Source organism: Schistocerca gregaria, chromosome 9 (assembly GCF_023897955.1).
Source record: "Schistocerca gregaria isolate iqSchGreg1 chromosome 9, iqSchGreg1.2, whole genome shotgun sequence".
Classification (NCBI taxonomy): Eukaryota; Metazoa; Arthropoda; class Insecta; order Orthoptera; family Acrididae; genus Schistocerca; species Schistocerca gregaria.
Window position 1 is genome coordinate 157,023,595 of NC_064928.1, and position 27,083 is coordinate 157,050,677.

A 27,083-nucleotide genomic window follows, 5' to 3' on the forward strand; every position below is an offset into this window, starting at 1 on the left:
TTGCTATAAGCTCCAGGTACAGCCTCTTCACTCATTTCTGTAAACAATATTAACACTCACAACCCACAACAATGCACACGGATCAACACTATATCCACAAAAGCTACTTATTGTTACAGCACACAAGACTGTTACATAGCTAAGGTTAGCAATGAGTGTAAACATTCCAGAGCGGCGCACTCAGCTGACTTCCACTGATCACAGAGGGGTCAACAAAAAGTTTGCAACCAGTATATGCTGCCGTAAACATCACAACACATGTGACTACAGCTGGTGCCGTGACTGGGAATCCGACTGCCAACAAATGGCACAGCACTGTGTTCAGTGGTGAATCACAGTTCTGCACTGTCGTGTACTACTTCGTGCACAACAGTAAGGAGAGGTGGGCTGCAATGTGGTACAGCAGTTGTCACCATACAGAAGCTGTACAGAAGCAGAAATGATCAACGAACATGTAAACAGAGTGAAAGTAAGTTTTGCTTTACTAATAGCTTTCTCCGAGCATCGCAAAGAAACTTTACATAAAGAACAAACAGCAATGAAGTCCAGTTATTACAAGAAGCAAACTAAATAGTGTCATCCAGTTTGAGGCTCCTGCTACTAATGCACGAGTGAACTGTCGAAGATTGACTATGACTGAAGACTGCAACTGAGGCTGGGCTGTGTAGCTGCCTCTGGCCATCCTATATCACACCAGCACTCATAGTTGGAGCCTCAGCTCAGCAGGCACGCGTCATTTGATCTGCAGGGTCCCGTGTGACCACTATCGGTGTCTGTCAGGAATGTGCATTTCTATTGCCAACCAGTGAGGTATAACAGTATCCTGGCAGTTATTATTTTCAATTATTTATTGCTAATAGAACAGCAGATTTCTTCACTTATATATGCACACTGCACAATATTTATTTACGTTCCCATTCAGCTGCCAGCTCCTAAATCATTGATCCTCTGCAGGTCTTCTTGCATTTCATTTCAGTCTTCTGGCATTGCAACTTTCCTACCGACAACAAAATGACCTATAAATAGTCTAGTGTAGTCACTAATATTATCCATTAAATGACCTACGTAATTTGTCAGCCGTAATGTCCCTAAAATACTATCCTGGGGTACTCCTGAAATTATCTGAACATATGTTGATTTTGTTCCATCATGAACATCTTTAGCTCTATCTAGAAGGAACTCAACCAGAAACTAAGCACAAATCTGGTATGTTACACAGTAAGTTTGTGTTTTGTTCACTAAACAACAGTGTGGAACTGTACTGAATGCCTTCCGGAAGTTAAAGAACACAGTATCAACTTTGACGGCTTTATCTAGAGTGCTCCAGATCTCACAGATGAACAGAGCTAGCTGAAATTCACAAGATCTCTGTTTGCAGGACTCATGTTTACTTTTGGAGGATTCATCTCCATGTACTAGCGACCATGATTTTTTTTTCCCCACTCTGAGCAGTCTCACTCACCTCTCACCTACTGCTTGCTTAGTGAACAATGCAGTTCGTATTTGCTGCTTTGTTTCTATATAAGTTTACATAACCTTCCACTCATTCTCTTTTATATACACTCACGGTACCCTTGTCTCTGATGAATATTCGCTGTCTAGGACAACTTAAGAAGCCTTTGAGCCACTCACATATCTGGGAACGTTGTCCGTATGCTCACACTTTCATTAACACCCTGCAGTGGGACACCGTGTCAAATGCTTTCTGGAAGTCTATGAATATGTAATCTACATGTTGCCCTTGATCCATGGTTTGCAGGACATCATGCAAGAAAAGAGCATGCTAAGTTTCCTACAAGTGATGCTTTCTAAACCCATGCAAATTTGTGGACAGAAGTTTTTGTGTCTCAGGGAAATTGGTTTGTAATTTTAGGGATCGTTCTTTTAGCATCTTTGTGTACAAGAGTCACCAGCATTTTTTTCCAGGTGCTTGGGACTTTGTGCTGGGCTACACATTCGCAATAAATGCTAGGTAAGTAAGGGGTCAATACTGTAAATTACTCTGTAAAAGTGAACTGGGGTTCCATCCAAACCTGGTGACTTTTTTTCCACTCCTTCAGTTGCAATTATATGCGAGGGATGTCTATTAGGATGTCCTACATGTGGGAGTCTGTGACTCTCCAATGATTCTCCTGTGTGAATGATTTTTTTCTTGTTTTCAATATCAAATTTAAAATTTATGCTTTTCTCTTGTAATCTACTACTGCCACACCAGATTAGTGAATGAGTGACGGGATAGAAGGATTTGACCCGCTAAGTAATTTTACATAAAAACAGAACTTCCTCAAGTTCTCTGTGAGATTTTTTGATAAGGTATGATGGTGATAGCTGTTTTGTTCCATGAGGAACAGAATCTTTGTGTAGACTAGCAAATTTGGGAGCCCTCTTTTGAACTGAGAGTGTAAAAATCTTCATTTATTCAGTATTCTTCAAATTTTGTTATTAAACTACAGTGGGTCCTTCCCGTTATTAATCCACTTACTCAGCACATACTTCTTCACGGCGTGATTACAATCAGTTCAAACTTTTCACATAGTTCCTCTACATCCATCATATTAGAACTACGCCATGTCCATTCATCGTCTAAGTGGGATGCTAACAACTGTTTTATCTGCTCTTTCCAGCAAAAGTATTCTCCTAGGCTTCTTTATGGAGCTATTGACTTTAGAAACCATCATCACTATGGTGAGATCCTGATCACTAATCCATGTGTCTATACTGATATTACCTGTAAGGTCAGGTCCATTTGCAGCTACAAAGTTTACAGTATTTCCATTGTGTGCAGGCTGTCAAATTAGCTGCTCAAGACTGTTTTCATAAAATGTGTTCAAAAGTACTTCACAAGACTGCCTTTCAGTACCACCTGTAATGAATCCACAGACGTCCCAGTCTACATTTGGTAGGTCCGCGTTATTAAACTGATACATTGGTAATACACCTGTCAGCATCTGCCTTCAGTTAACGGCCACTACAACCCATGATAACCACAATAGCTGAAACTTATACATTTTTATGATCATGTGTTTATAAATATTAATTTCACTGTAGCTCTGAAAAGGAGCTTATCACTAGGCCACAGTTGGAACATTTCCTTACCTGTGATCCAGAGACAATGATACTGGATTCCTCATTGAAACGGATACAGTTGATGCGACCTGCGTGTCCACGGAGACGTCGGAGGGGCCTTCCTGTTGCCACGTCCCACAGCACCACTATGCGATCACCGCCTCCAGAGCACAGCTGGCTGCAAGTAAAATGAGGGAATTCCGAGTAACTACTTCGACAGTATGAAAATGGCATCTGACTCAGTATCACACCGACACTTATCAATGAAACTGTAATTATATGGGATATTAAAATATGTGATTGAGTTTAGAATTAACTGAGAGAAGGGACACAGCAAATTATCTGCATTGTTGAGTCATTGACAGAAATAGAAATAATCACACAATGCAAGCTCCCAAGACAAGTATGCACTGGGACCAGGGAACCACCAAATTCACTTCTCCGATACTACTGTTTTACCATGAATTAATACAACCATTACTATACTAGGATGTGCAGAGAACAATTAAATTCAAAAGAACAAAAACAGCTTTAATAGAAAAGAAGAAAGATTTAAAGTAGACAAGTTGTTGGCCTTAATGCTAAACAAAGCAAAAAGCACCAACTACTCCCCCAATAAGCTCCAGGACACACGTTGGTGCAAATTTGCGATCTTAGGCAGCAGTAAGATGATGTCACGAACAGACCATTGGTTGGATATGTATAAATAGTTCGGCTTGTTGAGCTTATTCGAGACTGTAACTGCTTTTTGAATTATTATAGACTCAACTGATGTCTCCAGCATTGTAAATCAAACTGTTAGGCAGAGAATTCTGCCTTGGACCACGGCCTAATGCTCACAATATAAAAATCATTAGCTGCAGATGTAGAAGTAACTTCAATCCTGTCCCAGAGAAGTCAGTTGAGATTCCTGCTGTTCATGTTGTATATTAATGGTCTAGCACCTGGAATCATTTTACTCATAAAATACCAGAGTGTGTAAGTCTGTTGGTATATAAAATGCAATGACTACACAGACTATTTTGTATGTAAATCAGACAGCAGACTTCAGTACACTGGTAGCATACTGGGAAAATGTAGTCAGTCTACAAAGGAAACTCCCTGCAAAACACTCATGTGGCTCATCTCTGATTATTGCTTAAGTGTGTAGGACTCAAAAGAAATAACTAACAGGAGATATTGAATGTATATATAATTTAATTGGACAGATAAAAAATCTACTCACTGAACAGCAGCAGAACACACACATAAAAGAAGGTTACAATTAGGCAAGCTTTTGGAGTCAGTGGCTCCTTCTTTGGACAGATGGGTTGAAGGGGAAGGAAGAGGGGTGAAGAAAAAGAACTGGAGAGGTCTAGGAAAAGGGACAAATTTAAGGAAAGTCGCCCAGAAACAAGGGTTGGGGACACTTACCAGGTGGGATGAGAAGCAAAGACTCAATGTATATATAGAAGAGCAGCGCGAACGATCATAGGCTTGTTTGACTCACAGGAGTATGTCATGGAAATGCTGAAAAATGTAACCTCTCAGGCACTTCAGGACCACTATTAGCATCAGTATCATTAATAACATCTTTGCTATCTGGATCGAAGGTGAGGACACCTTATCCACATTCCTCCACAACTTCAACAGATTCTTCCCCATTTGCGTCATCCGGTCCTACTCAACCCAAAGCCACCTTCCTAGATGTTGATCTCCGCCTCAGAAATGGCTACATCAGTACTTCCGTCTGTATCAAACCTACTAACTACCAGCAATACCCCAACTTCGACAACTACCACCCATTCCATACCAAGAAGTCCCTTCTGTACACATCCTAGCCACCCGTGGTCATCGCATCTACAATGATGAGCAGTCCCTCTCAAAACATACTGAGGGTCTCACTGAAGTATTCACTGACTGTAATTATCCTCCCAAGGTTGTACAAAAGCAAATCTCCCGTGCCTTGTCTTTCCAGTCTCCCACCACTTTCCTATGTCCCACCGTCCAGCCACAGAGGAGCATTCCCCTCGTAACTCAATACCACCCAGGACTGAGTAACATTCTCTGCCAGGGTTTCGACTACCTCTCGACCTGCCCTGATACGAGAAATGTCCTGCTCACTGCCCTTCTCACCCCTTCCGCAGTGGTATTCCACTGTCCACCGATCCTACACAATATACTTGTCCATCCTTACACAACACCTGCTCCCAATCCCTTACCTCATGGCTCATTCCCCTGTAATAGACCTAGATTCAACACCTGTCCCACACATCCTCCTACCACTAACTACTCCAGTCCAGTCACTAACATCAACTAACCCATCAAAGGCAGGGCTACCTGTGAAAGCAGTCATTTGATCTACAACCTAAGTTGCAACCACTGTGCTGCATTCTATGTAGACATGACAACCAACAATCTGTCTGTCCACACAAATGGCCAATGACAAACCGTAGCCAGGAAAGAAGTGGACCACCCAGCTGCTGAACACACTGCCAAACACGATATCCTCTATTTCAACGAATGCTTCACAGCCTGTGCCATATGGATACTTCACACCAACACCAGTTTTTTGAACTACGCAGGTGGGAACTTTCCCTGAAAAACATCCTACATTTCTGCAGTCGTCCTGGCCTCAACCTTCGTTACTCACTGCCTCACCCATCCAGCTCCTTCTCTGTTTTCATTCCAGCACTACAATGTCGCCATTCCACCAACACACCCAGTCTTTTTATTTCACTCCTTTTCCACTATTTGCCCCCCTCCCCACCTATCCCCTGCCCTCTGTCTAACCTGCAGTACTTCACTGTCTACCCGTGCAACCGCTACGGTCGCAGGTTCGAATCCTGCCTCGGGCATGGATGTGTGTTATGTCCTTAGGTTAGTAAGGTTTAAGTAGTTCTAAGTTCTAGCGGACTGATGACCTTAGAAGTTGAGTCCCATAGTGCTCAGAGCCATTTGAACCATTTCTTTCACTGTCTACCACACCCATCGTAATTTTCCTCCCCGTCCCAGCCTCCTCCTCACCCACACCCAGTCGCCACTCCCATCATACACTGATGCTGCTGTTCACAGTGTGGTTTCAGTTGCCTGAGACTGCAGTCGTGTGTGCGTGTGTGTATTGGTCTATTGTTGACAAAGGCCTTAATGGCCGAAAGCTTTAATTGTGAGAGTCTTTTTGTTGTGCCTATCTGTGACTAAGCATCTCCGCTATATGGTGAGCAACAACTTTTCTTCTCATAACATTGCTACATTCCATCCTGGATATGTCTATAACAGATGTTGATGCAAGATCTGTCCCACACATCCTCCCACCACAACCTACTCCAGTCCTGTCACAAGCATCACCTACCCCATCATAGGCAGGGTTACATGTGAAACCAGTCACATGATCTATAAGCTAAGCTGTAAACACCATTCTCCATTCCATGTGGGCATGACAAGCAACATGCTCTCTGTCCACATGAAAGGCCAACAACAAACTGTGGCCAAGAAACAGCTGGTTCTCCCAGTTTTAGAGCACGATGCCTGACATGACATTCTTCATTCCAATGACTGCTCTGCAGCCTGTGCCACCTGGACCTTTCCCACCAACACCAGTTTTTCTGAGCTGCGCAGGTGGGAGGCCACCCTACAATACATCCTGTGTTCCCGTGACCATCCTGGCCTCGACCTCCATTAGTCATTGTCATTTATGCAGCTGTCCTCTTCTCTGTTTCCATTCCAGCACTACACAAACCCCTCTATTCCACCTATGCATTCTTTTTACTGTTCTCTCCTTTTCCGCTGTACCCCCCCCCCTCCCCCCTCGCCCTCCATCTAGCCTCCCTAACCGCACTTAGCTACCCTACCCTCTCCCCACCTCATCCCTGTATGCTGCCACAAGCAGCACTTTACTGCACACGCCCCTACCCTGCTATCCCTCACCTCCCAGTCCCAGTCTCCTCCAAACCCAACCACCCAATTTGCTTCTCCCGTCATGCACTACTCCTCACAGTCTGGCCTTGGCATTTGTGTGTGTGTGTGTGTGTGAGTGTGTGTGTGTGTGTGTGTGTGTGTGTGTGTGTGAGTGTGTTGTCTATTCTGATGAAGGCCTGTTTGGTCAAAAGCTTTCTTTGACAGTCTTTTTGTAGCACCTATCTGCGACTTAACATCTCCGCTGTATGGTGCATAGCAACTGTCCTTTTCATAGTATGTTATTATTCTCAATTTTTGCATGACTCTACATTCTCACCAATAAGATGATTTCTCGATTTACTCTTGAAGAGATTCATATTTGAAAATGATTGTTCACATGAATATATAGACCTGTATAACAAAGGAAATGGAAATGCTTGTTTGTTTCAGCTGATTATATGAGCTGCGAATACTACTCATGACATTGAAAATCAATATATCTTCCTTCTCTAGGTCTTTAATAGGAGACCATTCATTTTGTTATCTCCAATATTTCTATATCAGCAAAAAGACTTTCAAATTTTGGCTTCCACAATTCTTTGCTTTTTAAACCCAGCAATGGTATTTCAAAGTTACCAATGTCAAAACTAAGTGAGTAAAAATTTCATTCTGTTACAGTACATGCCGCAGAGATACGACTCAGTGATAGGCAATGACATTTTATCTTCTTGTCTGCATGGATGATGTGGTGATACTCTGTGGCCAGTACTGTTGGCCACACCAATGTCAGCCTCGTCTGTTGTTAAAAAGAACTCACAACAATGGGTACTAAGCTGATGATCTGCGGTGCATTAGAGACTGTCACACAGTCCATTATGATACTTGTCATTCTGCTAAAGCGGCAATTTTACAGAATGATGAACTGCAGTCTAGGTGTCAAATTCCAACATATGATGGTACACATTTCTCCTTCTAAAGTAGAGCACAAGCTGAATTTCTTACAAACAACCAGCAATTAAGCATATGTAAAATGAAGCAAAGGCAACCACTCACCAATAGCAGATCAATATATGGAGCACAGAAACATGTAACAGAAAACAGCATGCACAGTAACATTCAAGCACTTTCTCTTTTTCGAGCAAAAGTACACACATTCACATATGTAACCACACAGATGCCCAAACGCACACTATTGTGACCAAAGTAAGACCATTTACTGATACTCAATAACTGAAAGCAGTTGCATTAGCTGATGTAGGTGGGGAGGGGGTAGGGGTGGATGCAAGAAGAGGGTAAAGACAGGTCTTTGGACAGATGACTGTGGCAGCACAACAAGGTGAAAAGAGTGAAGAAGGTGAGAGAGAAGGGAAAAGGGTAAAGAGGTTGAAAAGAGAGGAGAGGAAGGGAGGAAAGGGAGGGGGGGAAAGAGAGGAAGGGAGGGAGGGGGAGGAGGGAGGGGGTGGAGGGAAGGGGGAGGCAGGGGAGAGAGGGGGAGAGAGAGAGAGAGAGAGAGAGAGAGAGAGAGAGAGAGAGAGAGAGAGAGGACTTGGGGGGGGGGGGGGCAGAGTGGTGGGAGGAGAAGACCAAACCCATTCATGGTACTGCCTTGATTACTTGCATGGCACCACGCTCTGCCAATTTATTTATGGACCATCTGGAGGAATATTTCCTAACCAATATGCACCAAAAACCTCCCATCTGGTTCAGATTCATTGATGGCATTTTCATGATCTGGACTCATGGCACGGACAAACTTTGCTCCTTCCTCTACAACCTCAACAGCTATTCACAAACACACTTCACCAGATCCTTCTTAACTCATCAAGCTACCTTCCTTAATGTCGCTCTCCATCTCTCAGATGGCTCTATAAATAAATCTGTCCGTACCTAGTGCATCAACCTCTGACAGTACCTCCACTCTGGCAGCTGTTACCTGTTGTGTGTCTTTTCAAGTATGAACCTGTGGACAGTGTATGTGCAATGGATGTTATATCTAACAACATTGTAGGGTTGTCCTGAAATGCTAATTATTTGCATATGAGCTACAAGTACACACACACATGGTTACATTGTCCCAGCTGATACAATACACAGGAGGACCGGTGAGGAAGAGAAAGGTGGCAGGAGTGAGAGACATAGTTGGTCAGAAGAGTGACTGATGGCTAGGAGTCAGATACAACAGGCACATGCAACTGGAATGTGGAACCTGTGGCTCCCTCCAGCTGCACCCACTGAGAGTCCTGTGCAGTGCACAATGACGAAGAGGAGTGGGCTGGAAGAGGAACATGATACGGTATTTGTTTGAAAGGTAGAAATGTTATCAACCTTGTTTATGACAACTCATCACCTCAACTACTAGGTGAATTGTTGCCTTTACTCCTTAATTTGTTCTGTCCGTATTATCTGCATTTGATAAGATGCTGAATGTGTTGCTTAATTTAAGCTTATGTTCTTTAGGAAAGTCTCTTGATCTACATTTCTAACTCCCTACCGGATGATTCTGCTGATCACAGAACAGAACAGATTTGTGAATGGATTCATGACTTTCTATTAATGTTGGAAGCACTGTGAGAATTTTTGCAAATGACACTGTTAGTTATGGGAAGGTTGACACGCCAGAAGATTGTAGCAAGTTGCAGAAAGATCCATAGAGTATCAGTGTTCGATAGCTGACAACTGACCACGAATGCAAATAAATGTAACACACTGTGTGGAAACAGGTGAAGACATCCATTGCTATTAGATTAGATTACTGATGAAAAATCACTGGAAACAGTAACAACCACAAAATACGAGGAGTAACTATTTGGAGTGACCTTAAATGGAATGATGACATAAAACCAGTTGTAAGAAAATCTAGTGGTGGAATGAGATTCATAGGAATAAGCTTATGGAAACATAATTCGTCCACCAAAGAAGTGGCTTACAAAACACTTGTTCAGCTGATTCTTGAATACTGATCATCATTCTGTGACCCTTACCAAGTAGGATTAACAGAAGAGATAGGTAAGATCCAATGAGGAGTGGCATATTGTATCACAGAATCAATTAGTAAGCTCAAGTGTGTTGCAACAGTGCTCATCAAATTCCAGTGGTAGTCATTACAAGTGAGGCATATTGTATCACAGAAAAAATAGCTGTTGAAATACTGAGAGCTTACATAAAAGAAGAGAGGGACAACATATTACTTCATCCCGTATACATCTTGTAAAGTGACTATGATGAGAAAATAAGAGAAATTAGAGCTCAAATTTATTGACAGTTTTTGTTCTGTACATCATTTGTGAATGGAACAGAAAAGGGCAAAACAGATTGTGATAACAGGTGTACCCTCCACCATACACCACAAAGCAGCTTGTGAAAAACAGATCTAGATGTCAATGCAGAGCAATGAGTCTGAATTACCACCTTGTCTGGTGTTCACAGATGTTAAGTAAGTATTTTTAGTCTGTTTAAGAAAATCTTTACTGATAGCGCTTGAAAAACAATGTACTGTTTCCCTCTACACTACTGTAGAGAAGAATATATAATATCCAAGCCACAGGTTCCATTATACATCATCAGAATAGTGGGAACCCTAGTATTATGTGAAGAGCCAGACAAAACTATGCTCAGGAGCTCTAGAGGAAGATTTTAGTTCCTCAAACTGGGAAAACAAAGAAGCAAAGAGGGTTAATGGAACACAGCTCAACCACCTTGATTTTGTTGATAGCATTGTACAGTTAGTCCCCAGTGCAAGCAAAAATCAATAACAATAAATGGAGAACCTTAATCTGAACATAAATTACAATACAAGTAAAAACATAACAAATACACTGGAAAGAAAATGGAACAAATTAACAAGGATTTAAACCAGTTGATGAGCTGTTGCATATTTTATCACATTAATGAGTAAATCAATGATTTTGTTGCAGCTCATAGCACTTTTCTACAATTTTTGTCATCAAAAGTTTCAGTCACTGGCACCGCACATTCAGTTGTACTACAATTTCATCCTGTATATATCATTGCTGTTTGAAAGCTATGTTAGTCAAATAACTTATACATTCCTATTTCTACATTTATAAGCAGTCATTTACAGCACAGTAATACCTGTTGTCACAAGACCCTGCTGCATCATAGACCTCCCCTCCGTGTCCCAAATATGTCTTCAGTAGTAGTGACCTGTGCGGGTTCCACAGTTTTAAAGTACGGTCTGCACCACATGTCAAGCAGTAGGAACCATCAACTGAAAAATTTCCAAAACACAAGATTTAGTAACTATTTAGCACTTCTACTTAATCTGCATACATGATTGTCAATAATGGCTCAATATTATGATGAAGGACTCAAAATTAACCAGAATCATAAACTGTACATGATCTACTCATAGTACCATGTTGTACTGCTTGGGAGCTGTTGTAGGACCTCTTCTGAGTCAGTCTGCCAAGTGATGGCACCCGATGACAAGTGTGGATTTTTTGGCAGCTCTTTGTGTATGTCTGCAGTGCATTCATAATATTAAGAAATAACTGACCCTCACAAAAAATGTCTGACCGTGAAGCTTTGTTTTTTCCCCAGAAAATACGCGGCGGAAACTGTATCGATACAAAAGCATACAAAGAATGCACTCTTAGTAAAACTCAAGTTTATAAATAGCTTTTTCTAATTAAAAAGGAGGAAATGACCATTGGAGATCAGCACTGTTCCAGCTTTGATTCAAATACTCGAATCGAGGAATGCTTCAGCAAAATCTGTAATCTCATCAGTAGATCAATGCAGAATGATCAATGAACTTAAAGGCTTGTCAGGGTTATCCTGGAGCACAATTCGCCACATACTGAATGTTGATTTGGTAACGCAAAGAGTGGTAGCTAAGTTTGTGTTTGAGCTTCCCAATGGGGGTCAAAGGGATTTGTGCATTTAAGCTTTTTCGTGAAATGTAAGACCCATTAAAAGGTGATCCTAGTTGTTTCAACAAAATCGTCATAGGTTACGAGTCACAATACAGAAAGTAAACAACAGGCAAGTCCACAAAAGTTGCATGCTTGCCTTGTCCAAAAGAATCTCATCAGGTGAAACTGAATGTAAATTGATGCTGATATCTCTCTCTCTCTCTCTCTCTCTCTCTCTCACACACACACACACACACACACACACACACACACACACACACACACACACACACACACACACACACACACATCAAAGGGATCATACACTCTGAATTTATCCCCCAAAAGCAAGCAGTAAAGTAACAATTTTATTTGGAGTTTTTGGAATGGATGAGCATTGCAATACGAATGACCCCGCCTGTCCCTATAAATCATTACTTTGGATTCCGAAAATCAGTATAATAGAACCAAGATGGGCTCATTGCTTTAACCACCCTAATTTGTTCAAAGTAAACGTTCCGGCCCACTTCAACATTCAATAAAGAACACCATGCTAGGTTTTCAAAGGGGTCCACCTCATGTCACATGGGCACGTACAAGGCGTCTGCATGACTTTGGCTCTTCCCACTGGCAGGATGTCCCACGATACATGCTAGTCAAACACCAACGGGCAATGAACCAACAATGTGGGACACAAATCCAACTACAAGCTTTTTAACCAGAACAACTTGAATTCACGCTATTAGAGCTGGAATTACTGCAGCTGCTGGCACATGACTTGCCCTCCAATAGAGACTCATCAAAGGATTTACAGTGTACACAAATCAATTATGGGGCCTTGCATGAGTCTTATATCGATATTTTTCATCACTACTTTCCCGTGCCAGGAGTGGGTAATTTAGGCACCTGCTGCCTTCCTTAGATGTGGTATCCACTTTTCGAGCACCTTCTCCGGAATTGAACCCTGATTCCCCATTACAACCAAGGTATGCACTGAACCTACCATTGATAGTTGATAAGCCAGACATGTGAAATATGTGTTACTGGTAACGAGACTGTGCAATTAGCCCAAAGTTATTCACAGTCACAGAGGCAAGCAGACTGGACAAGCCGATTGACTGGTTTTAATCGAATAAAGAGAGTCCCTACCGCCTCTGGTCGGTACTCTGTTTGGATGTACAAACTCCAGAATTACCACAGTTATCAAAGAAGCATGGGTAGGTCTAAAGAGTCACAAGTGATTTAATTACCATTCACAGTTTTACCTTAATGCAGCTTGCACTGAGATGTGTGTAGCTTAAACTTTGAGACAAGCATATGACTACTGGCACGATCAACCGGGGAGCTGCGTCAACCAGACCTAAACAGCTGTCCACCAGGGAGTGCAACCTGGCAGATCGCACGAGTGCTCTGACAAACATTCACTCAAACAGGAGGAGGTGTGCTGGGAGTCTCTTGTACGATGCATGTCAAAACCCTATCACGTACGAGTGGTGCCGTTCTAAGCACTTGGTCAGAAGTTTTCTGCAAAAATACCTGGGTCTGTGGAATTCCAGTTAGTGGTTCCTGCACATATATATATATATATATATATATATATATATATATATATATATATATATATATATATATATATATATATATATATATTAAAAACAAAGATTCCAAGACTTACCAAGCGGGAAAGCGCCGGCAGACAGGCACATGAACAAAACACACAAACACACACACAGAATTACGAGCTTTCGCAACTGGCAGTTGCTTCGTCAGGAAAGAGGGAAGGAGAGGGAAAAATGAAAGGATGTGGGTTTTAAGGGAGAGGGTAAGGAGTCATTCCAATCCCGGGAGCGGAAAGACTTCCCTTAGGGGAAAAAAAGGACAGGTGTACACTCGCACACACACACACATATCCATCCGCACATACACAGACACAAGCAGACATATTTAAAGGCAAAGAGTTAAGGGCAGAGATGTCAGTCGAGGCGGAAGTACAGAGGCAAAGAAGTTGTTGAAAGACAGGTGAGGTATGAGCGGCGGCAACTTGAAATTAGCGGAGGTTGAGGCCTGGCGGATATCGAGAAGAGAGGATATACTGAAGGGCGAGTTCCCATCTCCGGAGTTCGGATAGGTTGGTGTTGGTGGGAAGTATCCAGATAACTCGGACGGTGTAACACTGTGCCAAGATGTGCTGGCCGTGCATCAAGGCATGTTTAGCCACAGGGTGATCCTCATTACCAACAAACACTGTCTGCCTGTGTCCATTCATGCGAATGGACAGTTTGTTGCTGGTCATTCCCACATAGAAAGCATCACAGTGCAGGCAGGTCAGTTGGTAAATCACGTGGGTGCTTTCACATGTGGCTCTCCCTTTGATCGTGTACACCTTCCGGGTTACAGGACTGGAGTAGGTGGTGGTGGGAGGGTGCATAGGACAGGTTTTACACCGGGGGCGGTTGCAAGGGTAGGAGCCAGAGGGTAGGGGAGGTGGTTTGGGGATTTCATAGGGATGAACCAAGAGGTTACGAAGGTTAGGTGGACGGCGGAAAGACACTCTTGGTGGAGTGGGGAGGATTTCATGAAGGATGGCCCCCTCGTATGCCAACCTATTTATGGGTCGCTTAGAGGAAGCCTGCCAACCCAAAGTTTGGTACAGATTTATTGATGACATCTTCATGATCTGGACTCACAGTGAAGAACAACTCCAGAATTTCCTCTCCAACCTCAACTCCTTTGGTTCCATCAGATTCACCTGGTCCTACTCCAAATCCCATGCCACTTTCCTAGATGTTGACCTCCATCTGTCCAATGGCCAGCTGCACACATCCGTCCACATCAAACCCACCAACAAGCAACAGTACCTCCATTATGACAGCTGCCACCCATTCCATATCAAACGGTCCCTTCCCTACAGCCTAGGCCTTCGTGGCAAACGAATCTGCTCCAGTCCTGAATCCCTCGACCATTACACCAACAACCTGAAAACAGCTTTCGCATCCCGCAACTACCCTCCCAACCTGGTACAGAAGCAGATAACCAGAGCCACTTCCTCATCCCCTCAAACCCAGAACCTCTCACAGAAGAACCCCAAAAGTGCCCCACTTGTAACAGAATACTTCCCGGGACTGGATCAGACGTTGAATGTGGCTCTCCAGCAGGGATACGACTTCCTAAAATCCTGCCCCGAAATGAGATCCATCCTTCATGAAATCCTCCCCACTCCACCAAGAGTGTCTTTCCGCCGTCCACCTAACCTTCGTAACCTCTTGGTTCATCCCTATGAAATCCCCAAACCACCTCCCCTACCCTCTGGCTCCTACCCTTGCAACCGCCCCCGGTGTAAAACCTGTCCTATGCACCCTCCCACCACCACCTACTCCAGTCCTGTAACCCGGAAGGTGTACACGATCAAAGGGAGAGCCACATGTGAAAGCACCCACGTGATTTACCAACTGACCTGCCTGCACTGTGATGCTTTCTATGTGGGAATGACCAGCAACAAACTGTCCATTCGCATGAATGGACACAGGCAGACAGTGTTTGTTGGTAATGAGGATCACCCTGTGGCTAAACATGCCTTGATGCACGGCCAGCACATCTTGGCACAGTGTTACACCGTCCGAGTTATCTGGATACTTCCCACCAACACCAACCTATCCGAACTCCGGAGATGGGAACTCGCCCTTCAGTATATCCTCTCTTCTCGATATCCGCCAGGCCTCAACCTCCGCTAATTTCAAGTTGCCGCCGCTCATACCTCACCTGTCTTTCAACAACTTCTTTGCCTCTGTACTTCCGCCTCGACTGACATCTCTGCCCTTAACTCTTTGCCTTTAAATATGTCTGCTTGTGTCTGTGTATGTGCGGATGGATATGTGTGTGTGTGTGTGCGAGTGTACACCTGTCCTTTTTTTCCCCTAAGGGAAGTCTTTCCGCTCCCGGGATTGGAATGACTCCTTACCCTCTCCCTTAAAACCCACATCCTTTCATTTTTCCCTCTCCTTCCCTCTTTCCTGACGAAGCAACTGCCAGTTGCGAAAGCTCGTAATTCTGTGTGTGTGTTTGTGTGTTTTGTTCATGTGCCTGTCTGCCGGCGCTTTCCCGCTTGGTAAGTCTTGGAATCTTTGTTTTTAATATATTTTTCCCATGTGGAAGTTCCTTTCTGTTTTATTTACATCGTCATTAATTTGAACCCAACAATTACGTTTGTTATTGTCTCTGTTGCATTTCGAAATCTTCTCTATCGTCTTACTTTCTCTTTTCGTTTGTACAAGAAGTTTCACTTTGTATTCATCTTCCATTTTTCCGTAATCTACCATACATTTTATCCTGCCTAATTATACTCAATAATACGTAATTTACTTCCAAACCATAACCTAAAATTTTCAACGCTTTCAACATAACCGCTGCTATAAAATCCATTGTTCCAAGTTTACAAACATTTCGTGTAAACTCGTGAATACTATTTCACAGCTTCAGTTCCTTTCACCCATTACACAACCATCTCAGTTTTTTTTCCAACAACTTTCGTTTTATTTCCATTCCCGTTTTTCCCACAAAACCGATCATTTTTTAGCAGCTTCCCACAGGTTTACACGTTATTATTTCTTCATCAAACAATTGTTAGCCTCATTATCATAACCTGCCAGTACATAACCAGTCCTTTGAATACATTTACACACATATTCTTCGAGATTTTATTCGAAAATTTTTTTCGAATTTTATTTTTTCGCAAATTATTTTTTCGAAACTTTTTTCGAAAAAATTTTTTTGTCGAAATTTTCTTGAATTTCTCGAAATTTTCTTGAATTTCCCCACCCTTTAACGTGATCTGGAGACAACATAACTACCCAACCTTTGCACCCATTGTTGTTCACCAACCTAAGTTCAGCACATGATCAACATAGCTCATCTCAACCAACACTTTTTCGACTTTTTTCACACCTTTATCTCTCCCTATATAAATCTCTCTTTACTTTCACTTTAACCTCATATTACCCTTTCCACCTACCAATACCATGTCAATCTCACAACATCCCTACAACGACCCCATTAAATTTTATTTACATTCCCTCCGCAAACATGCCTTCACCCTAGCCAGATTACGCTCCCATATTTTATTTACTCAGGCTTGTCTGACATTTGGCATTACTCCCAAAGGCCTCACACTTAAAGTTCCCATCTCTGGCTGCAATCCTTCTTTCCATCAGTCCTTATACCAGTTCCAAACAGCACAATCCATAGCCCTCACCCGCCTAATCCTTCACCTATACATCGACTCGGCCAATGAACACACCCGTCAACTCCTATCCCAAATCAAAGTCCTCAATCTTTCCTCTCCCACATCCACACCGGCTGTACATAGCATCCTCCTACAGGCCAACCGCAAATTAGAACAACATGCCACCCTCCACCTCAAAAAACTATCCAATCTCCTGGTTTCCCACCTCCGGAAAGGCAACTCACTCACCCTCCACAACCTTTCCAACAAACCTCAACCTCCTCTCATTGCACACAGACCCAGTCTCTCCCATCTACTCAATCTCCCACTTCCAGCTCCACTCCCCCCAACACCTCAAAATTCTAGTCAACACAATCTGGAACCACAACACCCCAATTCAGTAGTTAACCTTTCCTCCAAACCCCTCTCCCAATCCGAAACCTCTGTCCTATCCAAAGGCCTCACCTTCAGCCCCACTCCCAGGTTCAACCAAACTGCCCTTGTCAAGGATTTACTGTCCTACACTCGTAGTCTCTGCTGGAAATATCACTTTGCCACGAAGAAAAACAATCCTGATCCCACTCCTAATGATCCAACTCCCCAAGACACTATCCAAATTGAACCCTGCCTGCAACAGTTCCGTCCTCCATCACAGCGGGACCCACCTCCTCTTCCTCAAAATCACCCTCTCCAAACCTTCCAGGAATTTCTCACTTCCAGCCTTGCCTCTCAATCTTTCTTGAAAAACCTTAATCCTACTCCCAACATCACCACAGCCGAATCCCAGGCTATCCGTGATCTGAAAGCTGACCGATCCATCATCATTCTTCCGGCTGACAAGGGTTCCACGACCGTGGTACTTGATCGTCGGGAGTACGTGGCTGAGGGACTGCGTCAGCTTTCAGACAACTCTACATACAAAGTTTGCCGAAGTAATCCCATTCCTGATGTCCAGGCGGAGCTTCAAGGAATCCTCAGAACCTTAGGCCCCCTACAAAACCTTTCACCTGACTCCATCAAACTCCTCACCCCACCGTCACCTCGCACTCCTACCTTCTACCTACTTCCTAAAATTCACAAACCCAAACATCCTGGCCGCCCCATTGTAGCTGGTTACCAAGCCCCCACAGAACGTATCTCTGCCTACGTAGATCAACACCTTCAACCCATTACATGCAGTCTCCCATCCTTCATCAAAGACACCAACCACTTTCTCGAACGCCTGGAATCCGTACCCAGTCTGTTACCCCCAGAAACCATCCTGGTAACCATTGATGCCACTTCCCTATACACAAATATCCCGCACGTCCAGGGCCTCGTTGCAATGGAGCACTTCCTTTCACGCCGATCACCTGCCACCCTACCTAAAACCTCTTTCCTCGTCACCTTAGCCAGCTTCATCCTGACCCACAACTTCTTCACTTTTGAAGGCCAGACATACCAACAATTAAAGGGAACAGCCATGGGTACCAGGATGGCCCCCTCGTATGCCAACCTATTTATGGGTCGCTTAGAGGAAGCCTTTTTGGTTACCCAAGCCTGCCAACCCAAAGTTTGGTACAGATTTATTGATGACATCTTCATGATCTGGACTCACAGTGAAGAACAACTCCAGAATTTCCTCTCCAACCTCAACTCCTTTGGTTCCATCAGATTCACCTGGTCCTACTCCAAATCCCATGCCACTTTCCTAGATGTTGACCTCCATCTGTCCAATGGCCAGCTGCACACATCCGTCCACATCAAACCCACCAACAAGCAACTGTACCTCCATTATGACAGCTGCCACCCATTCCATATCAAACGGTCCCTTCCCTACAGCCTAGGCCTTCGTGGCAAACGAATCTGCTCCAGTCCTGAATCCCTCGACCATTACACCAACAACCTGAAAACAGCTTTCGCATCCCGCAACTACCCTCCCAACCTGGTACAGAAGCAGATAACCAGAGCCACTTCCTCATCCCCTCAAACCCAGAACCTCTCACAGAAGAACCCCAAAAGTGCCCCACTTGTAACAGAATACTTCCCGGGACTGCACACGCGCGTGTGTGCGAGTGTACACCTGTCCTTTTTTTCCCCTAAGGGAAGTCTTTCCGCTCCCGGGATTGGAATGACTCCTTACCCTCTCCCTTAAAACCCACATCCTTTCATCTTTCCCTCTCCTTCCTGAAGAAGCAACCATCGGTTGCGAAAGCTAGTAATTCTGTGTGTGTGTTTGTGTGTTTTGTTCATGTGCCTGTCTGCCGGCGCTTTCCCGCTTGGTAAGTCTTGGAATCTTTGTTTTTAATATATCACACACACAGCTCAGGTGTTTGTCAGTTTTTGGTCTCAATGAAGACAACTACTTGACACAAGTTCCCTCACACTTCTTCCAGTTCCCTGTGATAAAAAGGGGCCTGCAAGAAAAGTATTTTGCCAATGTTGCCAATGTAAAATGCCATGTCACAACAGCACTGACAGGTAATGCACAGGATGAATTTAAAAGATGCTTCCTAAAATAAACTACATATTTTACAGAAAGTTTGGTTATTTTTGGGTCCCTCCTCATGCATAATATTTAAGATAACATTCGTTTTTATTACGTAACAGTCATGCATAAAATGCCCTGTACTTCTGAAACTGCAACAAACAATTAAAACCATGCCCACAACTAAATTCCCCAAAATAAATTATTTCATTGAACTATACAGGCCATTGTCCACGGTCATTACTGTTAAAAACCTACACTGAATAGCCAAAGAAACTGGTACACCTGCCTAAAATTGTGTACGGCCCCGGCGAGCACATAGAAGTGCCGCAACATGACATGCCATGGACTGGACTCAAATGATGTCTGAAGTACTGCTGGAGGGGGTGTCTGAAATAGTGCTGGAGGGAACTGACACCATGAATCCTGTAACTCATCAGCCTTTCCCGGTGAGATCTTGACATCTGGAATAATCAGGTCTACTGCCAGATGTTTGTGTTGCTCTGGCACAATATTTCAGCCACGTAACTCATTGCCTTCTTCAGGTGCTACCTGAGACTGCCGTATTGGAGGATCTTGTCCAGTATTTTTGCCCAGAGGGTGCTGGGTGCTCTCTTTGCCGTCCGCACCCACCTGGCACTGCTTGTAAGGTGTTGCCTCTTCTCCGGTGCTCCCTCGGATGTCTGCGCCCGACTTGGTCGCCATCTGTGGCAGCTCTCTAAGGCCCGTCCTGTGTCGGGCGTTCCGTTCGCGGTCCGCGCCCGCCTGGTGCTGCTCCTGAGGCACACTCCACCCATTTCTTAAAACGGTTTAACCAAGCCATACCTAAAAGGCGGGAGGATCTAAGAAAATATAGTTTGCGGTAGGTTATTTGGAGGGTGAAGCTTCAGAATGGGGCACAGTAAATATTGAAAACTTCACATCCTTGGAAGATTTTCAGAGAAAGTTTAAGGGAAAATATTGGTCTTCAAGTGCACAAGAGAAGTTGATCTCAGACCTTCGAAGTTCAACACCGAAAAAAGAAACACAAATTGTTTCTGAAATATGTAGGACCTTATTGTATTCAATCAATAGTACACCAAAAAACCCTTTATTTAGTAGATCCTGTGACGGGAGAGGAAAAGGGAATGTATAATGTTAAGGATATAAAACGATATGTACAAAACCCCCAGGGACGCTGACGTTCTGTGTCAATGGGCGGAGTGACGTCTGCCGGTTCCCGAGTTGGGTTCGGTGTTGCTTTCACATTAGTTTTCCTGCACCGAACTCCCTTCAAATCTTCGACTATCCTGTAATCTATTTATAGCCCTTAACCTGTCCTATCATATTAGTATTAAAAGAGACCAATTCTGACTACACAATTATGACTAATTTGAGGAGTTACAATAAACAGTAACCTCTAAGCATGAGATAAAACTAACAGGGTAACATTCTAACAGGAGACATAATATGATGGTACTGTTTACGAAGAATAATACCTAGATGACATAAACTGAACATGTGTATGAAATATAAAGTGAAGTGATTACCTGAATAACTATTTGATTATAGCGTATATAATTTCTATTTTTATAGAATGTTTTATATTTTTTGTAAAGTGTGATGTGATTGGGGAGGATTTATACCTAATTTTAAAAGGGGTGGGTAGCATAGGCACAGACACAACCTACACACCACGCCCTTCATACAACCCTCGCAGACAAATGTGACTGGTTCTTCATCATTTGCTGTTCCACGGGAGTTGCTAACATTTTTTCTTCGGGGACTTCAAAGGTGACGGTGAGAATGTCCGTTCTGCAGGGGATGCCGAACATCATACCTCCTCCGGCTTCTCACTTAAGTACCTGCGAAGTGGGGATCCTGGGGAATGAGGGTGGGAAGGGTTTCCTGTCTTTGGGGCTGTCTTCTTTCTTTCTTCGATCTTAGCAACCATTCTTTTATTTCCTTTCTTACTTCTCTTAAGAGTACCAATTTATCTTTCCCTCTGTCCACATTCATATACTTCTATCGCTGAAGTCCTTCTCTTTTCCGTGATTTTTAGAAATCTTCAACTAAGAACCTTATTAGGCCGAAGAATCAGGACGCACAATCACACTTCCACACTCAAACAATTAAATACAAAGACGCAGACAAGTAATACACAGGGAGATGTAACAACCGTCACAGATAAGGGGGGGAGGTAGTGCTCAGGAAGGGTTCAAGCACACGTGCTAAGTAATGACGGTTGCACATCTCAAAGTAATAGATGTTAAGCCAGAGGTATCAAGTCAAATAATCTAAAGGAACAAGGGGGGACGAAGTGTATATAAACCTGTATTCGTAGCTATAGTAGTACAAAGTAATATGAATGGACATAAAAAGAAATAGATATTATGCCAGAGGTACCGAGTCAAATAAGTTTCTGATTAATAATAGGATAGTGCAGACCGAATAGCTCGAAGAAAAGAAATAAAGTTATAACCATGGATGAAACATATTTAGTTACTAAGGCTATATAAGTGAGCTGTAAGCACAAGCGAAGAATTTAAGCAGGTAGGCTGAAGAACTGAAGAGGAGGAAAGGAGAGGTAGATAGAAATGTTACCAGGAAATTTTAAATAAAATAGTGTGCAGAGGAGTATGAAAGAGGCAAGACTATGAATCATTATTAGAGAAGATAGGGAGGGCGCACCTGATATAGATGAAATGAGAGAAAGAGCAGCAGGCAGGCAGACCCAGAGGAGGCTGACCTATACTATGCGGGCAGGGTCACCAAAAAGGGGGTTGACCTGTACCATACTTTAGTATAAATGGAAGGGGCGTACCTAGCCAAGGATGAGGAAGAGGATGTTTTCATAGTATCAACCCTTACGTAGATTGGAACCCAAAGGGAAGGGTGATATAGTGACCTGCGGTTGTAGTGGACAGTTTCTCCAGGTAAATTTGAATTCTAAAATTTTTTTAAATAGAAATGACGAGTCCTGCGCGAGGAGATAGAAAAAAAGAGAAAACCCTCAGTACAACAAATTTTTTTTGAGACCCGGAAAACCAGTGGTTATCATTGCAACAGCTGCAAAAAAAAAAAAAAAAAAAAAAAAAAAAAAAAAAAAAAAAAAAAAAAAAAAAAAAAAAGAAGAAGAAATAAAAAAAAATAAAAAATAAAAAAATAATAAAAATAAAGGTTCGACTCAGAATAACGCCTGAACTTTGAAACTGGCTAAGGGGGAGGGATTTATTTTTGACCAAATCCTGGAAGATAAATCTATTGGAAATAACTAATACTTGTTGTACTATTAGTTTATCATACTACTATATCTATGAACGATATTACCAACAGCTTAATGAAATACCGGAGATGCAAGAGTGTTTTTGTACCTAGTGTTTTTATGTTGTACAAAGTAACAAGATAAGTGTTAAGACAAAAATATATATTAAAACATATGTTGTGTGCAAAATAACGAGTATTAGAGCTAAGGGGATGGATATGTAGTGCCCCCAGAATTTTACGAAAGTCTGGAGACTCTTGTGTTCCAGCTGTTTCGAACACGCATTATTTTAAAGCGGGGCGTAAGGATGAGCATGGGATACTGTACCCATTTATTGTTTGTGCAGGCAAAACTGGAAGGGAGAAAATTCGTTGGCACTGGCAAATGTTCAGCGCGGCCTGCCAAGAATAAACACATATGACTAGGAAGCTCCGTGGCTGGCAGCAAGGAGTAATGTAGCTTTGTATTGTTGAAAAACAAATGGAGTGACTCGAGATTGTGACAGTTTAGTAGACGTTGAACTGCTCTTGAGAGTACGTGGACTGGACGTGGATGGTCAGCCACGATAAAAGCTTATGTACTAATTGTGTTCAAATATGTGTAATTAACTGATCTTGGGTGCCCAGTAATGTGTGCGCTTACGTCATAAAATTTAGTTGTTTTTGTGTACAAAGTGGAAATAAATATGTTTGGGTGCATTGAATGATATTCCAAGAGTAGTGTATTTTTTTAAATAAAAAGAAGAGAGAGAGAGAGAGAGAGAGAGAGAGAGAGAGAGAGAGAGAGAGAGAGAGAGTGAAAATTTCCCCTTCCTAGGAGTGAAATCTTCGGAGAAGCATCAGGTGCTAGCAGAAGACATTGGCACTGCAAGAAAGCAGAAACAGCATTCTTCAACAAGTAAGTCCAGGAAAATGCTTAACATTACACCGGGCCACTGCATGCCTCTGTAATGCTGTTGCACTTACTGAATGGTCCTGAGATGAAATGTGCCACTCTCCATTCGGTCTTCTCTATTTCTTCTATTAATCCAACCTAGTACGGTTCGCAGATTGGTGAACAATACTTAAAGTGTTGGTGAAACAAGTGTTCTGTAACCCACTTCTTTTGTGGATGGGTTACATTACCGTAAGACATGTCCAATGAACCTCAGCATGACATTTTCTTTCGTACAGTAGTATGTGGCCATTCTACTTTAGGTCACACTGGAAGGTTACTCCCAGGTATTTTGCAGTTGTTACTGTTTCCAGAAATTTATCGTCAGTAGCATAATCAAATAGTATTGGGTAACTTCGCATATTTATGTGCAGTATGTTACATTAACTTAAGTTCTAGGTTGATTGCCATTCTTTGCAACAATCATTGACCTTCTGCAGGTCTGCCTGCATTTTGCTACAGTCTTCTGGCATTGTGATCTTGCTAATAGACAAAAGTATTCTTGGCAAACAGCTTCGTGAAGAGTTTGACATTATCTATTAGACTATTTATAAACACTGAAGTGCCAAAGAAACTGGTATAGGCATGCGTATTCAAATATAGAGAAATGTAAACAGGCAGAATATGGCACTGCAGCTGGCAACGCCTATATAAGACAACGAATGCCTGCCACAGTTGTTAGATTGCTTACTGCTGCTACAATGACTGGTCATTAATATTTATGTGAGTTTGAATGTGGTGTTACAGTTGGCGCGTGAGCTATGGAGCAGAGCATCTCCGAGGTAGCAACGAAATGAAGATTTTCCTTATGATCATTTCACAAGTGTACCATGAATATCAGGAATCCAGTAAACCATCAAATCTCTGACTTTGCTGCAGCTGGAAAAAGATCATGCAAAGAATAGGACCAATGACTACTGCAGAGAATCTCCCCACATGACAGAAGTGCAGTCCTACCACAAATTGCTGCAGATTTGAATGTTGGGCCATCAAGAAGTGCCAGCGTGTGAACCATTCAATGAAACATATGGGCTTTCAGAGCTGAAGGCACATTCATGTACCATGTATCACTACACGACACAAAAGCTTTACGCCTCGCCTGGGCCTGTTAACATCAGCATTGGACTGTTGATGACTGGAAACATGTTGCCTAGTTGAACGAGTCTTGTTTCAAATTTTATTGAGTGGGTTTATGTGTATGGGTATGGAGACAACCTCATGAATTCATGGAACCTGCATGTCAGCAGGGGACTGTTCAAGGTGGTGGAGGCTCTGTAATGATGTGGGGCATGGGCAGTTCCAGCAGAGCAATGTGATGCCCCAAGTCCGAAATTGCTACGTAGTGTCTCCAGGGACACTCTTCTGAATTTACACTTTCACTGGCCACCACACTCCCCAGACATGAACATTACTGAGCATATCTGGGATGCCTTGCAATGCGCTGATCAGAAGAGATCTCCACCCCCTCATTCTCTTATGGGTTTATGAGCAGCCATGCAGGACTCATGGTGACATCTGGAACAATCGAGTCTACTGCAGGATGTTTGTGTCGCTCTGGCACAATATGTCAGATTAGATGTATGAGGTTATTATTATTATTATTATAAAAACTTGAGACTACCAGATGAGGTTTCCATCAAGGACATGAATGAACAAAGGAATACACAAGGTATTAAAAAGAAAAAAAATTGTCATAGCATTTGCTTGTCAAACTATCACTTTCCCACCTAACCAAGACCACCGCAAATCATTCTGATCAAACGTCAACTGCATGAAAATAAAAAACTGGTCCAGTGCTGATGACAGTACTGTGATCTTCAGTTAACTATATGGTTCTAGTACATAACACAGTCGAAACCACCGCCCCATCAATGGATCAACATCTCTAATAGACCTTTATAGGTCATGCAAGAAACATGATCTACGCCACAAGCACTAAACAATATATTGTAAACACACATGAACAACATCCACAAATGAAATTTACTAGCAAAACATCGCATATGCCATCTACGTAACATACACCATTGTACTATGAAGAATATATTGACAGCTTGCATTGTTTACTACAACAACTGCTCAAACAATACGTACTGCAATTCGTCAATCTTTGTGATTTCTAACATTCATGTATACTACAGTAACAAGTAATTATAGACTACAATTTTAAGTTCTGAATTATCTTTCATAATTCTGAAGTTGTCATGTACATCTAAATCTACATACATACTCCGCAAACCACTGTATGGTGCATGATGGAGGGTGCCCTGCACCACAATTAGTCATTTCCTTTCATGTTCCACTTGCAAATAGCGCACGGGAAAACTGACTGTATGAGCCCTAATTTTTTGTATGTTTCATAGTTCCTACGCAAAACGCATGTCGCTGGCAGTAGGATTGTTCTGAAGTCAGCTTCAAAGACTGGTTCTCTAATTTTTTCAGTAGTGCTCTGCAAGATAAAATGTCTTCTTTCCTCTAGGGATTCCCACTCGAGCTCCCGAAGCATACGCGTAACACTTGCATACTGATTGAACCTACCAATAACAGAAATAGCAGTTCGTCTCTGAATTGCTTTGACGTCTTCTTTCAATCTGACCTGGTGTGGGTCCCAAACACTCGAGCAGTACTGAAAAATAGGTTGCGTTAGTGTCCTATTTGCAGTTTCCTTTACAGGTGAACTACACTTTCCCAAAACTCTCCCAATAAACTGAAATCGACATTCAGCTTCAATAAACTGAAATCGACATTCGGCTTCCCTACCACAATCTTCACATCCTCATTCCATTTTATATCACTTCATAACATGGCTGTGTCAAACGGGGGATTTTCCTACTTATATGCATCAAATTACATTTTTCTACCCGCCATTCATCACACCAAATGGAAATTTTGTCTAGGTTATCAACATAGAATCACTTATCTTTGACACTTTCCTGCACACCACAGCATCATGAGCGAACAACTGCAGACTGTTACCCACCTTGTCTGCCAAATCATTTGTCAATACAGAAAATAGCAACAGTTCTATCACACTTTCCTGAGGCACTCCCGATTACCCTGCCTCCAATGAACAGTTGCCGTTGAGGACAACATACAGAACTCTATAAAGATGTCTTTGAGCCAGTCAAGTATATGGAAGCCTATTTGTATGCATGTACCTTCGTTAACAGTCTGCAATGGGGTACTGTGTTGAATGCTTTTTGAGGGCAGCACACGCACTGCTATATTTTTCCTATTATCTCCGTGCATCATAAGACTGATTTGTTTGGTTTGTTGATAAAAGATCACAGCTATTTTTTTAAGATTTTCCTGATAATGACTGTTACTTGCAAGGTGTGTAAGCAAAGTAACCAAAGCATATGAAGTTTTGCATGAGCTTATGGATGTTGCACTTCCCATGGCTCC

At 42.6% G+C, this 27,083-nt stretch overlaps 1 protein-coding gene across 3 annotated transcripts in view; it reads right to left on the bottom strand.

Annotated features, from left to right (window-relative positions):
• LOC126292285 (WD repeat domain-containing protein 83-like) overlaps window positions 1-27,083 on the bottom strand; it is a 73,042-nt gene that overhangs the window by 40,548 nt on the left and 5,411 nt on the right. For all 3 annotated transcript variants that reach the window (XR_007552079.1, XR_007552078.1, XM_049986201.1), the window contains exons 2-3: window positions 11,035-11,170; window positions 3,097-3,244 (exon numbers count right to left, since the gene is read on the bottom strand). Coding sequence is in view for 1 of the 3 variants with exons in the window: in XM_049986201.1 (XP_049842158.1) it covers window positions 3,097-3,244; window positions 11,035-11,170 (284 nt within the window). In the remaining 2 variants the exon portion in view is untranslated. The remainder of the gene's footprint in view (window positions 1-3,096; window positions 3,245-11,034; window positions 11,171-27,083) is intronic.